Source organism: Carettochelys insculpta, chromosome 12, assembly GCF_033958435.1.
Source record: "Carettochelys insculpta isolate YL-2023 chromosome 12, ASM3395843v1, whole genome shotgun sequence".
In the NCBI taxonomy this organism is placed as follows: domain Eukaryota; kingdom Metazoa; phylum Chordata; order Testudines; family Carettochelyidae; genus Carettochelys; species Carettochelys insculpta.
Window position 1 is genome coordinate 10781628 of NC_134148.1, and position 17535 is coordinate 10799162.

General features: G+C 45.5%; 1 protein-coding gene across 6 annotated transcripts in view; it reads right to left on the bottom strand.

Annotated features, from left to right (window-relative positions):
• TLN2 (talin 2) overlaps positions 1–17535 on the bottom strand; it is a 495540-nt gene that overhangs the window by 88135 nt on the left and 389870 nt on the right. For 5 of the 6 annotated variants that reach the window (XR_012647070.1, XM_075006263.1, XM_075006260.1 and 2 more), the window contains 5 exons: positions 14942–15088; positions 11952–12053; positions 9324–9443; positions 5757–5903; positions 4021–4187 (listed from right to left, as the gene is read on the bottom strand). Coding sequence is in view for 5 of the 6 variants with exons in the window: in XM_075006263.1 (XP_074862364.1) it covers positions 4021–4187; positions 5757–5903; positions 9324–9443; positions 11952–12053; positions 14942–15088 (683 nt within the window). In the remaining variant the exon portion in view is untranslated. The remainder of the gene's footprint in view (positions 1–4020; positions 4188–5756; positions 5904–9323; positions 9444–11951; positions 12054–14941; positions 15089–17535) is intronic. The other variant, XM_075006264.1, reaches the window with a different exon arrangement.

The following is a 17535-nucleotide window of genomic DNA, read 5'->3' on the forward strand; positions in this document are numbered from 1 at the left end:
TTGCAGGCGTTGAACACTGCTCTGAGCTCCAGTATGTTTATGTGCAGTGTCTGTTCTGCAGGGGACCATAGCCGTTGCATCACCTTGTCGCCGATGTGTGCTCCCCATCCTACATGGGAGGCGTTGGTAGTAAGAAAAATAGAAATTCGTGGTTGGTGAAAGGGCACCCCCACTAGCAGATTCTTGGGGCTTTCCCACCACACCAGGGATCTGCGCACCTCTGTCGTGGGCGACACCACCCTGTGGACAGTGTGGGATGCCGGTTTGTAAATGCTTGCCAGCCAATGCTGCAGGCTTTGCATGTGTAACCTGGCATTCTGTATCACAAACGTTGCTGCCGCCATGTGGCCCAGCAGCTGTAAGCATGTTAAGACCGGCACCATGGGGCTGTATGTGATGACTTGCACCAGCGAACTGATGGTGCGGAAGTGGGCGTCGGGTAGGTACACCCTTGCTGTGATAGAGTTTATGCGTGCCCCTACGAACTCTATATCTCGTATGGGTTCGGTCTTTGACTTTGCGAGGTTGATAACTAGGCCCAGCGAAGAAAACGTGTCCGCTGTGACGCATAACATGCATAAGACCTCTGCCTTCGAGGCCCCTTTCAGCAGGCAGTCATCCAGATATGGGAAAATAAACACCCCCTGTCTGTGCAGGTAGGCTGACACCACTGCCAGGGTTTTGGTAAAGACTCTGGGGGCTGAGGAGAGGCCGAATGGAAGAACCCTGTACTGGAAGTGCTCCTGGCTGACCGTGAAGCGGAGGAAGCGTCTGTGTGCTGGGTGGATTGTTATATGAAAGTAAGCATCTTGTAAGTCGAGGGCTGCAAACCAGTCTCCATTGTCCAGTGCCGTGAGTATCGAGGCAACTGTGATCATCCGAAAACGTTGCTTGCGCAAGTAACGGTTGAGGCCCCGAAAATCTAAGATGGGCCTCCAGCCTCCTGTTTTCTTCTCTGTTAGGAAGTAGCAGGTTGTCCACCTCCTGCTTGAGCCTTGCCTTGTGGGCAGCGTCCCTGAGGTGAGGCCTGGCGGGAGGCTTTGTCGGTGGGAGCGACTGGAAGGAGATCATGTAACCCATGGCTATGATCTCCAGCACCCTGGCGCCCTTGGTCGTAGCCCCGTTGATATCGAGCACGGTGTGGTTGGTGAGCGTAGAGTCTTTGCTGAGGATAAAATTTTTTTTTTTCTGTATGCGGGAGTATAAATGCCCAAGGTTTTAAGTGTAGCTCTCGAGTCCTTACTGGAGTGGAGGACCGAGTCGGTTGAGTCTGCAAACAGCTTTGTGTATCAAAGGGAAGATCCACGATCTTTGCCTGTAGCCCTAGGGATACCAGACGTCTGGAGCCAGGATTCTCTACGCATGACCACTGCTGTAGCCGTTGAATGTGCCGCCGTGTCTGCCATGTCCAGGGCAATCTGGGCTCCCGTCCGCGATGCTGCGTAGCCCTCTTGAACAATCGCCTTTAACACCAGCTTTTTGTCTTCCGGAAGTGAATCCATGAGGGGAGTAAGTCTGGAGTAATTATCAAAATTATGGTTTGCTAGGTGTGCCGCATAATTTGCCATTCTCAATAGCAGGGTAGAAGAGGAATATACCTTCCTGCCAAACAGCTCTAGCTTCTTAGCATCTTTGTCCGATCCCCCCGATTTGTACTGAGAAGCCTTCGACCTCTGCTGGGACGATTGGACCACCAAAGAATTTGGTTGTGGGTGACTAAAGAGGAACTCCATGCTCTTTGCCGGGACGAAGTACTTCTTATCCGCTCTCTTGTTCGTAGGCGGGATAGAGGCCGGAGTCTGCCATATGGTAGTGGCTGACTCCATAATGGCTTCATCCAGCGGAATAGCAATTTTGGATGAAACCGGGGGTCTCAAATTTTTCAGGAGTTTGTGATGATTCTCCTGCACCTCTGCCGTTTGAATGTCTTGCATGAAAGCCACCCTTTTAAACAGCTCCTGAAATTGTTTAAGGTCATCCGGGGGGGGAGACATCCCCGGGGGCCATGGCCTCATCTGGGGAGGATGACGAGGAACCACTGGGGTAAACCTCCCTCGAACCCTCAGGCTCCTGCGGTCGATGATACACTTGCTTGCCGGAGGATTGTGAAGGAAAGTCTCGGGGTTCTAAAACTAACTCCCCTTGAGACAGCTGTGTTTCCATCCCCGATCATGATAGTACTCCAGGGGATCCTCTCCCAGAAATGGTGAAGGTGGCCCAAGCCATGGTGACATTGGTTGGAGGAATGGAGAAGGAGGTTCTGGATAAGCTGGTGGAGACACAGGCCTTCGGTGCGGCATGTGTATCACAGGGGGAGGGCTTGGTGCTAACAGCAGCGCAGCCCTGTCCGGAGATGGGCTGCGGTGCCGGGTTCTTGATTTCGCCTTGCCCCTCCCCTGCGGGGCTGGCACCGCCCCCTCCCGTGCTGGGGATCTCGGCTCTGCTGTCGGCGCCTTGCTCAGCACAATCAGCTGCAGTGCTGTGCGGGTAGCTTCCTCCAGCACCTGCAGGCTCCGTGCCTGGTGCCTCTGCACCGTTGGTGCTGTGGGGGCTGGTGCCGCCTGCGGCGGTGCCGCCAGATCCGGCGCTTGCCTCGCTGACGCTCTGGGCGCCGCGTGTGCCGGCTGTTGTATAACTGGAGGCTCAGCCTCTGCCACGTGCGCTGCCGCTTGCCTGAGTATGCGGCTGGGGGCTGTATGCGCCGCTCGTCCTGCTCGCTGAACCCGCCGGCAAGGATCGAGCCGGGGAGAGTCTCCTCCGTTTCTGCACCGAGGGGGTCAGAGAAGCTGCCTTCCTCTTATGCAACCCAGAGGGCTCTTCTGGGTGAGACTTCTCCGGCACGTCAGGCTGGAGAGCCTTAACAACAAGAGCATTTTAAGCCTCATCTCTCTGTCCTTCCTGGCCCTGGCTGTGAGCTTAGCACAGTGAGAACACTTCTGGGTAACGTGTGATTCCCCCAGGCAGCGGATGCATTTGCTATGCCCCACGGAGGCCGGCATAGCTTCGCGGCAGGACTCACACTTTTTAAAACCTGAAGAGGCCATTGCGGTGAGTCCTTTATTGTTAATAGGGTACTTAGCACTTAATCCGTGCCTTTCCTCCCCAAATAGTGATCACCGGCCTGCGGGGCAGCAGGCGGCCTAAATGGCCTTCACATCCGCTCTTCTCTTCTCCGCTCCTCTCTTTTTTTCTTTTTTTAGTAACCAAAAACAACAAATTACACGCAGAAAACACTATCTAATCTGACTCTGGCCTTAGCCTGAGCGGATTCCGTCTGCAGCCTATGGCGGTTGAGAGGGAATTGGCGGGGACCGGATCACACACGTGGCCGGGGGTGCGCGGGGGAGTGGCGCGCGCCGGCGCATGCGCGATCCAGGAGAAACTGCTGGAAGATTTCTGATCTGCGGCGCCGGGCGAGCCCAACACCTATTGTGGAGCACCCACAGGGACCACTCGAAGAAGAACTTGTTTTCACACTTGACACAACATGTTTAACAAACTTATTATTTGATGAAACAAATGAAGCCTAACTTTGGTAACTCATAAACCAAAAGTCATATGATCAAAAATAAGATTTCCATAAATATTGGAAAAAAATCTCTTTGAATTTATGGACAGTTAATTTTTCATGCCTGGATCACAACGCACTGTATCCAGTAAGAATGAAATATAGAAATATATTATTTAAAAAATGTGCATAAAAGTGATCTTTAAGGTTTTCCTTTGAAATAGTTGACAAATTATCAAACATTTATTTAAAATTTTGTCTCCCACATAAATGGGAAAAATTGAATTTGCTTTTACAACAGAGGCAACTCTATCTAGCTTTGGAATCATTGATTCCAACCTTGTCCTATTTCTCTCATATTTGAATGTTCATCTAGCATCATTATTAGGAGATTTGAAAAGGCAAGAAAACTGCATCTCTACTCCCTGCCATTTGCCCTAAGCAGGACATTCATCTATCACCCCCTTGTTGCAGCCAACCCCCTCCACGCGCTTTCTTTCAATATCACTGACCTGTGATCTGCAAATGATTCATTGTTCTCAGCATTAAGGGTTCCAGCTGTAGCAAACATGATAGTCGTGTCCAGATCTGCAATTATTCCTGACACAGCACTAGCTGCAGTGATACAAGCCTGAGTACCTTTGTTTCCTGCTTGAAGGGCAGACAGAACTAAGGAAACCTAGAAACAGCAAAACAAAAAAAAGAGGGCCACATGAAAACAAAGCATAATGTACTAATTTTTGAGTTAAAGTAACTCCTGTGACGTAGCATCAAAAAGTGCAGTTCATTTGTGAGCTGATTTCACAATCTATGATAAATCTCTCCCTTCCCATTCCCCTGCCTGCTCTATCTGCACATTAGCAGGTTTGATTAGTTTTTTTCCATTGAAGGAAGCCTGCTACTGGCATTTGTCTTTCACAGTAGGAAATGCTGTCTGCTGATCAGGCAGGCCACACACTACATTAATGAGGAGATCATGAAGGCCTTAACTACATCTGCTCTGCATCTAACTAATAACATTCTGTAATCAATAGTGTAAGCACTCATTTTCCTTAATATCTAAATGAAAAGAAAAGCTTCCTCTAGCTACAATAAGTAAAAAATCCAATTTTCCTGCAGTCCTCTGCACACTCAATAAAGGAGCTTGCTGCATTTATTTCAGTGTCACAATTACTTTCCAGCAATCTGCAGTGCTGTCCAGAAACATGATCACAAGGATGACTGAAGCTTTTGGCAACTCAACTTTGCTATGTATCCTGTTTAAAAGACAAATCACTGCTGGTGCACTCTACATGCTCTTCCCACTCTAACGCTTCAGTGACATAATGATCCCCCAATCCTTGATTCAGAACAAAGATCCCAACCCAAAATGCTGGCACAGTGCATACATCCAGGTTGTGAGACTACACCAAGGAGCTAAGAGGTGTAGTAGTTAATCCATCTTCCCTTGGGAGTATTCATTTAATAGCAGTACTATAACCACCATCTCGCAGGACAGAACGACATCAAAATACCTTTTCATATCCAACTACAGTGTGTATTTACAGAACTGTAGCTTGTATCTTCAGTTAGTTATTCTGGTCTGGTAACATGGCAGACAACAGGAGCTGGGGGTCCCAGGAGCACATATGTAAGTGCTGAAATAGCTCCTTTTAACCCCACATCGCTTATGTGGAATATACACCTCATGACCACTGAAATGAAGCTACTGCTGGGAAGGAAAGAAACAGCCAGATGAAGCTACACACACTAATACCAAGGGAATGGTAGGGAAGGGTATGGACCTAGGCCAAGGACTGTAGGGCAAACTCCATCTCATAGGATGTGTCACTGGCTCTTCAACGCACAGGACACAAGTTTACAAGTCTTTATTTAAAAGAGCCACCCACGGCAAGCTATGCACGCTTCACAGTGTATGTGCCTCAAAATGATGGAATCTGAGAAACCTCCCCCGACATCTATCAAAGAAAAGTATAACACAACCCAACGGCTGGACACCAAAGCTAGATAAACTCAGACTAGTAATCAGGCACACATTAGCCAAGGGTGTAATTAATCACTGGAACAATTTGACCAACAGTCAAAGAGACATCACAATTATTGACAGCTGCTAAAACTGGATGTTCTCCTAAAAACGCTGTTCTAGGAATTATTTGGGGAAGTTCTACGACTTGCGGTATGGAAGAGGTCGGATGAGATGAGCACAATGACCCCTTCCGAGGCCATGAGACAACAAGGGGCATATTACCTTTTCAGTGACGGCACGGGCACATTCTATCAACTCTCTCTTGGTGTAGCTGTCTGTTGGGCAAATCTGCAGAGCTCCTGCTTTCTGTACTAGAAAGATACATCCATGACCAAGATCTTGTACCCGAGTCTTGATCTGGAACCCTATCTATATAGGGAGACAGGAGACAAAGACGGTGCTTAGAGAGTTGAGGCCTTTTATGCATTGAACCATTGTAAAACTTGAACAATTTTTGTTGCAAATACTTGCCCACCAATACAATTGCTGCAAAAGATCAGAAATAAGGTCCAGAGTCTGGCATCCCTTATTCATGCTAAGTAGCATCCTTATCCACAGGTAGTCCCCTGGGCTTCAGTGGGACTATTCATGAAGGGGAATACTAGTTGAAGTGAGTTAGGGGATCACAATCTGGACACAACTTATGTGATTAGTACGGAGCATTTAACAAAGTCAAATTTCACAAAAATACGTATGTCTTTGTGTTGCAGTGTTTCACATAAAGCAGAAACAATCTGCTTGTTCTCAGGGTGAGCTGACCTCAAATTGTACAGGTTCTTCATCCACTTGGATCAAACTAGGGTAGTCGTGTCCAACAAAAATTAAAGGATGGCCACAGCTGCCCCTCTTCACCACTCAAAATAAATAAGCCCCTCCCCACGCAACTGCTGGTGACTCACCTGCAGGAGCCCCATGGCTCTGGGCCAGAGCTGCAGGAGGAGCCCCCAGCGCTGCCTCCACACGCTTGTCCCACCAAGTGGTGGGGTGTGTGCACAGAGTGTGCGGAGCGTGCACCGTGTGTGGCTCTCAGGAGCCACATTTTGCAACACTGTGGTGTCCAGTTCGCCACATGTGGCAAATGACAAGCGTGGTAGGGGCTTTGTCTACACTGCTGAGTTTACAGCACTGCCACAGCACTGCTTTAACACAGCACACCCCTCGCGAGAGAGTTACAGAGAAGTAAAGCGGCAGTGTAGGCAATTTTTAGATTTAGGAATATGCAACCTTAGTTGTGAATATCTCAATTTTATTCATAGATGAATCTAGCACAAGTCCCTAGCTGGCACATCCCTATAAAATAGCCAAACGTACACACACACACACACACCTCTAAATACATCACTGTTTCAGATTTACTATTAATCTTGAAATGAAGTTTGGTGGTATGATCTCAGAAGCAAGAACCAACACTAGTTTTAGTGCTGCTATGTACATTTAGGTATTGTTTTGTGCGTGTTTTGGTTAATACGCAAGTGGGAATTGAAGCTATTAGTTTCTAATAATAAAATTATTTCTACATAAAGCTGAAGTTAATGTGCACTACTTTCACAAATGAATGCTCATTATGTCTAACTATAACCAGGAATAATATAAGCCATTGCTTTTGATTTAGCTATTTAGCACGAAGAATATTTAAAAACAAACAAACAAACCTCTAGTGAACTGTCAGCAGGGAGGTGTAATAAGTAAGTCAAAAGCTGTCTTACCATCATTTGTCTGGATAATCAGACACTGTAAGTGACCAGTGGAGCTAAGACATCAACGTTATGGTTACACTACAGCAATCTGTCAGCAGAAGTCACTGTCAGAAGAGATTTACCAACAAAACTTCTGTCAACAGACTGCAACCACACACAAAAGCCAACTGGAAGAGCGCTCTGCTCTGTCGACAGAGCAGCCGGACTGCCTGGCTGCTCTCTCAGTAAAATAGGCACCTGGAAGCACAGCAGACAGAACTGCCCATTATTCTGGACGCCCCGTCTGTTGAGAAAAGGCCCTCCCCGCCACCCCAACTGTCCCCACAGCTTTTTTGTTGATAGAATCCCTTGACAGCAGTGTTATGCCTTGTGGCTGAGAGGCACAACACAGCCGGCAAAAGTGCTGAGGTTTGTTGACAAAACGCATTTTGGGTATGGACTTTCCACCAGTTTGGTTGACAAAACTGGCTAGTTTAACTATAGCCCAACAGCCTAGCAACCAATAGGGAAAAGAGCAGTCATTTTCAACCATTTCCAACCATTTCAAGATTTTTAATCAGGGCCTGAGCTGCAAACACCTGATGGAGAAAGAAGACCATGACCATTTCTTTCCTCCTCTTCTCTCTTCCATTTCCCCTCTATACAGTAAGGTATATAAGTTTGAGGTGAGGACAAAAAGTATGTCCATGTCACTCACGGTACCAGGGAAAATGATCTGATATGAATAACTAAAGAAACGTCTCCAATTTTCTTTTTCCAGGGTGTGTGCAAGCAGGTGGATGCTTTCCAAGTTAGTCTGGAGAATAGTTCTAGTCTGTGGTGCGCTGTAAGCAGTTTGTTTCAAATATTTGATAATCAAACTTGAGCTGTTGTTAATGCTTAATTGGATGTTTCTGTCCTCTGACTCAGTTAGTAACTCCTATAATATGGCTTGTGATATGAACACTGGCACTGTTAGAAATCAAAATCTTACTTTCTAATATTTGCTAATTTGGAACATTCATAACAGAAAACTAGCGCCCCAGATTTTTCACAGAAAGTGAAGTAAAAAGTGAAAAGAACAGTAGAAATGAACTTGATTAAAACTTAAAATATTAATGGAAAATATTTTGCTGTATTCTGCAGCTCTTATTCATACACACTTTGCATGAGCAATATTGGAACACAATGCATATTACAGCCATATGCATATATTCCGACATTGTGTTGTGCAAGGCTGTGTCTATACTGTAAATAAATATCTAACTATAGTTGTTTGCCATAGGTGGTCACATGTCACAGTGGGGAAAGCAGCGCAAAACAGCTGGATCAGCTTGCCTACCTAAGATACAGAGACAGTAAGGCAAGTAGTGATTGACTTATGATGCAACTGTGATGAAAATGAAGACGGCAATGTTCTGGATTTTATGCCAACATGACAGACTGTAAACATTTTCCATTAGTTTACTCTTCCCTTAAGAAAAAAGTATAGCATTAAACTTTTATCTAGTAGTATGTGCTGTATGCTTGAATCAACCCTTTTAACAGGGTACCAGTAGTGCTCTAAGATAGACAGGCCTAAACTTGAAATATGGTGGAGGAGAGAGAGGTTTTGAGCAGAGATCACAAGATCTGAAACTGTGCCTTTGGGTACTGATCCAAAGCACAGACTGGGGCCCATAATACTATGTTAGGCCCATATGGAATCCTTCTGAAATTTCCACCCCATCTGTCTTACTACCCAGTGTTTCCAGTGCCAATAGGACACAAACTGTGTCTTCCCAAATGTTGCACAAATAGATGGTTGAGAAGACTGGAGTAGAATAAACAGACTTTGTCTGGGAGCTTATTTTCTGCATTCGTTTTAAATGATCTCAGAAACATTTCAGAGAAAATCCCATTATTATCAGATAGTTGTAAACCTACTTTCTGTTTGCATAAAAGAAGAATCAGACTTAAGGATAACTAGCCGTATTATAGCAATGGGGCAACTACTGTCTTCTACTTTCTTTGGTGACCTTACCCAATTTTGTCCCCTTTATGAAACTGCAAGAGAATGCTTAAAATTGACACCACTATGCATTCAGAGCTTAGAGGTCTAAAAACTGCAGACCTCCTCTGGTTCAGCTGTAGCTGCTGCCATTCGGCCCTGGAGAGCCAAATGCCCATAGTCATTGGTCATTTGTGATGCAAGTCCTCCCAACTCCTCCGGGTTAGTAACCGATTTAGTCATCTGAAAAAAGAAAACAAGCAATAAAACAGTGGCAGGCATAAAAACATCTTGTTAATACACCACACTGCTTAGGAGCACACAAGTATGTATTTGCAGCCCAGGTAGTGGTAGGGTACCTGCTGCTGCCTTAGCAATTCAGTTTCCAGCTAGAATTCTATGAGCCAAAATTCAAGCAAACATGCTTTATTAGAATGACAGTAACTAGGCACCCACAGAACACAGAGTAACTGAGGAGCAGTTAGAAATGAAAATTCACTCCTCAGTATAGTAAGCTATTGCAGGAGTACTCAGTACTGTAGGTATTTAGAGAATAGGTGTTTACACAGTAGGTGAATTTACAGATTATTAGGGAGGGGAAAGAGTGCTGCATACAACCCAAGAGCAGCTCCCCCATTGGGTACTGATGGGTTGGGCAACCCATTCTCTTCCAGAACTCCACTGCCGGTTGGTGGCCCTGATGGGGAGGGGGAAGAGCTTAGGTGGATCCAAACAGTAACAGAATGTGCAAACCTCTTATGGAGCAAGGAAGAAATGGATGGAAATGTGCAAAATGAACATTTTCTGATTTGGGAGTATAAAAAGTGAAACTTTCCTTGGTGTATCGGCCAATTCTTGAAGGCGACATTGTTCCACGTATACTAATGCTATATTATATACACATCAGTATACACTAATGAAAGGAATGAATTCCCACCTTCAGATAAAAGCATAAACTGGCCTTCAACAAATTTCCAGTGTACGAAAAAGAGCTAACTACCGTCTGTTGAAATGACAAGTCACTATCTGCAGTGATTGCCTTTTGGGGTTTTTTTTTTTGCAAAAAAAATTTTTTTGCACAAAAACATTGTGTGGTTTTTTTGGGCGAGGGGGCGAATGCAATAATATTATCTTTATTTTTAAAAAGACAGTATTCATTGCTAATGGATCAATACAGTTTATAATATTAAACCATTGTCATGAAACATTAGAACCAAGAAAGTCCTGATTAGCCAAAAGAACCTGATTAGCTCTGTCATCTTATGTCCAGCTCAATCACATCACAAGGAATTCTGGGTCAGCAAACAAGAATTTGACTGTTGCTCATTTCATGAATGTAACAACTATATTGCAATGTCTGAGCTCAATTAAGGGATAAAGTTAAAGAATAAATAAATATCACACTCCAAAGGGCTAATGTAGCTCAGTTAGAAATGTATAATATCTCAATATTCCAATGATGTGAAGAGTTGAGTAAAGGTGTTTCAACACATATCTTCATTTGTTTACCATAAAAAGTAAGTCTCCTGAGAAGTACTTGACATCACCATTTCATTAATATACATATCTCATGCCAAAGAACCACTGTTAGCACAGACTGCCAAATTTGACGGCTTCTCCCATTACAAGAGGGGAAATATACCTACCCAACTTTTCAGTGGTACAACTGGCAGACAAACCAGCTGTGGAGCGTTAACAGATTGCTTCACAATCAAATTAATGAAATGAATTGGCTAGTCTTAATTCAGACACTCTTGGACAGAAGTTCTCAAATACAAAATGTTCTGAGTCAGTCAAATTATTCCGTCAACATAGGCTCAGATAACAGACTTTATGGGAGGTATACATCATATCAACGTCTACAACTGTCTGAATGAATTAGACCCATAATACAGAAAGGTGCCTCCAGATCATTAATGAGTTGATGGATGGAGCTCTGTACCACAGCTGCTCTTTCTCTCCCCAGTAATCAGGGTAACAATCCTGAGCTCCATTTCATCTGTTCATGAATGCCTTACTTCCACCCCATTCCCATCACCCTCCATCACAGTTGTATATCTTTTGGTTACTGTCAAGCGCTAGCACAGGCCTCCTAAGGTAGTCCCTCCTGTTTTAATGCCTTGATCTTTTGGGCAGCAAACTACAGAGAGCTGCATATACAGTTAGGTTGCCACAGTCGCGAACTTCAGGTTTGCAAATTCAATTATTCGTGAGCCCAGGGCTCTGGGGCCAGGCGTGCTGGTAGCTGCCTCTTCCTGGGGCTCCAGGGCAGGGAGCACTGGCAGCTGCTGCTTCCCCAGGGCCCCAGCAGGAGCACTGGCAGCTGCCGCTTCCCGGCGACCTGGGACAGGAAGTGCTGGTGGCTACCGCTTCCCTGGGGCTCCAGGCAAGAAGCACTGGTGGCTGCCGCTTCCCCATATTCGCAAAATTCAACATTTGCAAGGGTTTGCAACACCAAACCCTCGAGAAGGTTGAGACCCTCCTGTTCTTTTTAAAGCCATGTCCTTTGGCTTAGGCCAAGAAAGATCCAATAAACTGACTAGCCATTCCAATGAAGAAGACCAGAAAACTGTGTCAGCACCCTTAGTTTGCCTACCCACAAAACAGATCAGCTGGAGGTCACTGTCAGAAAGAAGAGGCACCAACTGGAACTAGTTCAGATTAAAACTGTACAGTGCATTTTGAATTTCTCACACATACTTGGCAGTTGTCAGCCAGTTATTTTATAGAACATTTACTAGTTTTTCTTACCATTTCTTGTGCTGTTACAGCAATAGCTTTGGAATATTTCACTACCGTAGTTTGATAATCAACAAATGATCCCTTTGGCTCTGGAGGTGTGCCCTCATCCAGCTGGGGGAAGAGGGGAAAGCATTAAAGCAGTGAAAGGTGTGCAGGGCACATATTACTAAACTCTTCAGTCTAATTCCACAATTGTACAACACAGTTAAGTACAAAATGAATTAAAATATACAACAAACCTTCGTAACTTACACACTAGTTTCATGTAATTTGCACGGAACATGCAGTTTAGGGCACACATATTCAGTAAGTCCTGACTTTCTTTCATGAGTTTACTCCATTTTTTCCCATTTCCCTGATCTACTGCTCATTAGATCTACAAATGAATGTACAAGGCTCACAAGACAGATCTTTCATCTGAACAGCCCATATGAAATTCCTGTATGCCACTCAGCCATAACTCTAAGCAAAACTTAAACATGAAACCCAGAATAAGTAAGAATACGCTTTTCTGTTTAGTAAAAACACACTTGCTTAATGTGTTAAACTTGCCCTTTTCCTTCTGACATTAGCACACTCCCAGCTAGCTAGTTATGTTTTTTCTCAGAGACACTTGCTGATTATCTTAGGTCAAGACTACTCTTCAGACACAGCTTCCACCACTATGTTCTTTAAATTAATCTCATCTCTCCCCAGCCCCCAGAATAAAACCAGATTAACTTGTTTTAGAAAACACAATGACAGAAAATGTCCAGTATTCGTAAGATGCCAGCATGCATTTTGACCACAAAGGGTAGTTCCCTACACAAGAAAAGAAGGACTATAGTTTCGAAGCACTCACTTTAAGGGAAGACACTGGCTAACCCATCCTTCTGATTCACTTCCTAGAAAGCCCCACATCCTTGGTTGACACAAAGCAGCTTTCAACTTCCTATTATTTAGTGTTAAAATTGGCAAAATCCTCTACATATGGATATGTAACCAAAGCCACCTTGAAACTTGTACTGTATTCCCTTCCCTTGGGTCCTTTTCTACCACACTGCTTGGTTTCTCTCTTACACGGCTGCTCAGGAGAGATTCACACACTGCCTCGCTGATTAGCAGAGTGCCTACAGCCAGGTTTTGTTTTTGCTGGTGGTGCACATTTGCATATGCCTCTGCACATACAAAAATTTATTTCACATGTGGCTGGAAAAAATTGGCATATGGATGGAAAAGATTAGTGGGAACACTCCATCCTACCCTGTCTCACGCTCCTGGCTTTGCCTCAAAACCTGAAGTTAATCATATTGCCAATTATTTTAAATTAATTATTAATTTAATTAATCATAAGTTACTCAGAATCATCCTGTCTCGTCTAAAGAGAAAGGATGCAACCAAATGACAGCTCTGACCAGTTCTTACTAAGCAGGATCTAAACAGCAGATGTCATGGTTAACTTGCTGGCTAAACATCAACTTGTAATTAATCAGCGGTTCAGTGTTCCACAAAAAGCAACCAAACCCTGTTTCACCCGTCTTCTCTATCCTCTTACACCTTCACCTTGTGTCTGTCTGCTTGCTAAGAACAGAATAAGGGAAAGCCCTTCAGACCAGGACTGAGAGTAAAATTAACCTTTCCCTTTTCATCAAAGAAAGAGACACTATATTTTGACTCCAAAAGAAGAGAGGCTTTGATAGGGTCTGATCAAGTTTGTTTTGTATAATCACTCAACCACAGCTTGAGTATAAAAGCTTGTTTTCATATTTTTGCTCTTTAATGTATTTAATCAATACACCTCAGGTCTGAATTGCTGCTTTCAGATGTTTGTTAAAGTAACCAAGGAAAAGGAAGCGCCGTGTTTAAAAATCATTCCCAACTCACCTCTGACTGATGCTGGGAGCGAAAGAGTTTATAAACATTTTAATTCTTCAGGCCTTTAAGGGCAATCTCAATGTTACAGGTTTCATCAGCACAAAGAGCTGACCTGAGCCAGCTCCGCGCAGTTAAGGAACATTTACCATACAGCTCTCTGAAGTACTTCATTTGTACAGGTTGCACCTCCCTGGTCTGGCATGGGCATCCTGACAGGTCCAGAACAAGAGAATTTGTTGGACCAGTCCCCGCGCTGCCTGATGCACACCCCACCTGTTGGGGGCTGCTTGCCCAGGGTCTGTGCAGGGCTGCCAGACAATGGCTTCTGCTGCTAGGCACCCCGTGCTCCTGGGGGCTGCCGTGGGGCTGCTGGCAGACCCCAGTCCTGTGCTACCAGAGAAATTTGGGAAACCCTGGTCCTGGCAAACCCACTCCATGCTGCTGCGGTGAAGCTGGGGAACCCTGCTCCCAGCCCTGCATTGCTGCAGGGGAGATGGGGGACACCACTCCAGGCCCCGTGCTGCCACGGGGAAGCCGCAGTACCTGCGCTGCTGCAGGAAAGCTAGGGTGCCCTGGGTCCCAGCCCAGTGCTGCCACAGAACCCAGGTCCCAGCCCTGCACTGCTGTTGGGAAGCTGGGGAACCCCATTCCCAGCCCTGCGCTGCTGCAGAATCCAGGTTCCAGCCCTGCGCTGCCACAGGAAGCCAGGGAACCCCAGTCCTGGCTCTGCACTACTGTGGGGCAGCTGGTGAATCCAGGCCAAGGCCACGGTCCTGCGCTGCCATGGGGCAGCCAGGGAATTCTGTTCCCAGCCCTGGCCCTTGGCCACCAGTGCGCAGCCAGGGAACCTGAGCCCCAGCCACTGCAAGGTTGTCAGGGAACTGTGGCCTCAGCCTGCTGCTGGGGACTCTGATCCAGCCTCTGCACTGCTCCCAGCTGGGCTGCCAAGGCTGCTGCCCTTAGGTGCCCGGGTTGTCTGGTCCAGGGGCATCTGTGGTCCTGCCAGACAAGAGAGTGCCAGTTTTCAGTGGTGCAACTTGTATCATGGAAGACATATTAAGGGTTAAACTCTTGGTGCCAGTATCATCTGGAATAACCACTACCTTCTTCCATGGTGTTTGGGGTTCCTAGTACCCAGTGCTCACCTTGCTCATGGCCTCAGCTATTGAGTCTACCATCCCTCCAACCATGCCCACTTCGCTGGCAGCTTCATTCAAGGTAACCATTATATCATCCACTGCCTCCTTCATCAGCTGAGCAGCCTCGGTGATTGCATCATGAGTGTGAGATGCCTGGACATGAGAGAGAAGGGGAAGAGAGAACTCATCTGTGCTGGAGGAGTCATTTGGTCTGCAAATAATGCTTATTTTGGCAGCACCTAGTGGTGGTTTTAACCATGCATCTGAAAATGTCATTTCAAGATAAACAAGAAAGTGACTGATTTATTATACATACACTCATATGATGAGACAGCCTCTTTAAACAAGAGTGTGCCTCACCCACTCAACAGACCCTAAATTCAGAGTATAGGAAGTCCCCAGCTTGCAAACAGAATGCATTCCAAAGGTTTGTTTGTAACTCTGGTGGCTGGAACTCAGCATGCATTTCCCCACAGAAACAATGTTATAAACGGTAGTTTGGTTCCTAGGCTAGTTCACAAAAGACTATTTAATCCATAATGTAGCTGAAACACTGTACATCTGTAATGACAGATACTAACAATAGTTTCTTATTTAACATTAAAGGCTGGTGTTTGAGCAAAGGCAGGTTTAGAGGTTGAGGAGGTAAGTGGATATTCTGAAGGGGATTTCTGGGCAACCCCTGGACACCACCTGCCTCTCATCCCCAGGGGCTCTGTGCCAGCACCTGCGGCCAGCCCCATCCCCCACCAGCCCTCCGTGAAGGCTGCACCTGACCCCCACTCACCGGGAGGCAGTGAGCCGTGTGAGTGTGGGCCGGAGGACTTTAGGGGAGCAGACAGCAGCTGTGGAGTTGGCGGCTGGAGCAAAGAAATAGTTTTCCCTTTGCAGTGCTGTTGCTCTGCAGTTGCTGGCTGCACAACCACCCCCTGCTCCCCTGGAGTCCTCCAGCCAGCAACTGAACTGCTTCCCATGACCTGTGGCTCTTGCCTTCTCCCCTGAGGCCAGGGCTGTCCTTACCTGTGTGCAGCCATGGAGGGCAGCTGAAAATCTGAGATACCACTGGGTCTTAATGTCCACTCAACTCTTCCTATCCCTGTTCTGAGGCACCTTATAGACTAACAGCATAAGCTTATGCTCCAAAAAAATCTAGTAACAGAGAGGTAACTGAATTGATCTGTACTCCAACAAAACAAAGCAGCAGAAATACAGCACTTTAAAAACTAACAAAATGATTTATTCGGTGATGAGCTTTCGTGGGACAGACCCACGTCTTCAGATTTGATTGATTTGATGAAGTGGGTCTGTCCCATGAAAGCTCATCACCGAATAAATCATTTTGTTGGTCTTTAAAGTGCTCCATTTCTGCTGCTTTGTTGTTTTTTTTCCTCCAAAAAAATCTGTTAGCCTATAAGGTGCCACAGGATTTCTCACTGTTTTTGTGGATATAGACTAACATGGGTTAGTCTGATACTTATCCCTGTTCTGTGGCTCTGCTTTCTCCAGAATGATCTTGTGAACTTAAGTGAAAAAGCCTGCCAGAGCTATTAGCAGAACACTGAACCTCTCAAAGAGCCATTCAAGTGGTTCTGTAATCCTAAAATTGTAATCTGTAAATCTGAAGAATGCCCCTGTCTGAGGCTGCAAGTGAACTTTTGTTTGTGTATGTGAATGTTCATAATCAGATGTTTGTAACTCCACAGTGGTCCATATCTCAGATCTATATAGCAGGATACTCAATACACATGCCTGGTATATTAGTATATTTGTTTTCACTGTCAGTTTAGGATTGTTTCATGCTCATTTTGTAAGTCTGCCAAAAACACTAGCTGCCTTCTTGAATCTGAGATTCGGTTCTTTGTCCGTGGATAGGTTTGTTGTGACAGTAGATCCAAGGTAACAGAATTGTTGAACCACATCTAATGGGCTGTTACCCAGAATGACACTGGGTCACTGCGGTGTACCTTGAGTGACTACAGCAGTTTTCTTCATGCTTATGTCAAGGGAAAACAACTTGCAGGCTCTGGACAGAGAATCCATCAATGATTGTAGTGTGTCTTCATTATGAGAGACGAGAGCTGCATCATCTGCGAAGAGGAGTTCTCTAATGAGGACTTTCTTGACCTTAGTTTTGGCCCAAGTCTTTCCAGGTGGTAGACAGAGCCATCTAATCTTGTGTGGAGAAATACATCACTGTGTGAGTTTTGAAATGCACAATTTAGTAGAACTCAGAAGAACATGTTGAAGCAGGTTAGGGAAGAACACACTCCGCTGTTCATGGACTTCACTGATGGTTCCACTGCTTTCGTACGTTCGTGAAAGGATGTTATGAGCTTGAGTAGGATCGGCGGGCAGCCAATCTTGGTTAATACTCTGTATAGTCCTGACCTACTAACTGTGTCAAACATGAATGCTCTGAATAACGGCTTTCCTTGTTTTCTGCATTTTCCCTGTAGTTGTTGAAGAGAGAAAATCATGTCCATTGTTGACCTGCCAGCCCCGACGCCACACTGCGTTTCTGGATAGACTTGATCTGCGAGCTTTTGCAGGCATTTGTGAATGACACAGGCAAATGTTTTTCCTGTGATGCTCAGTTAAAA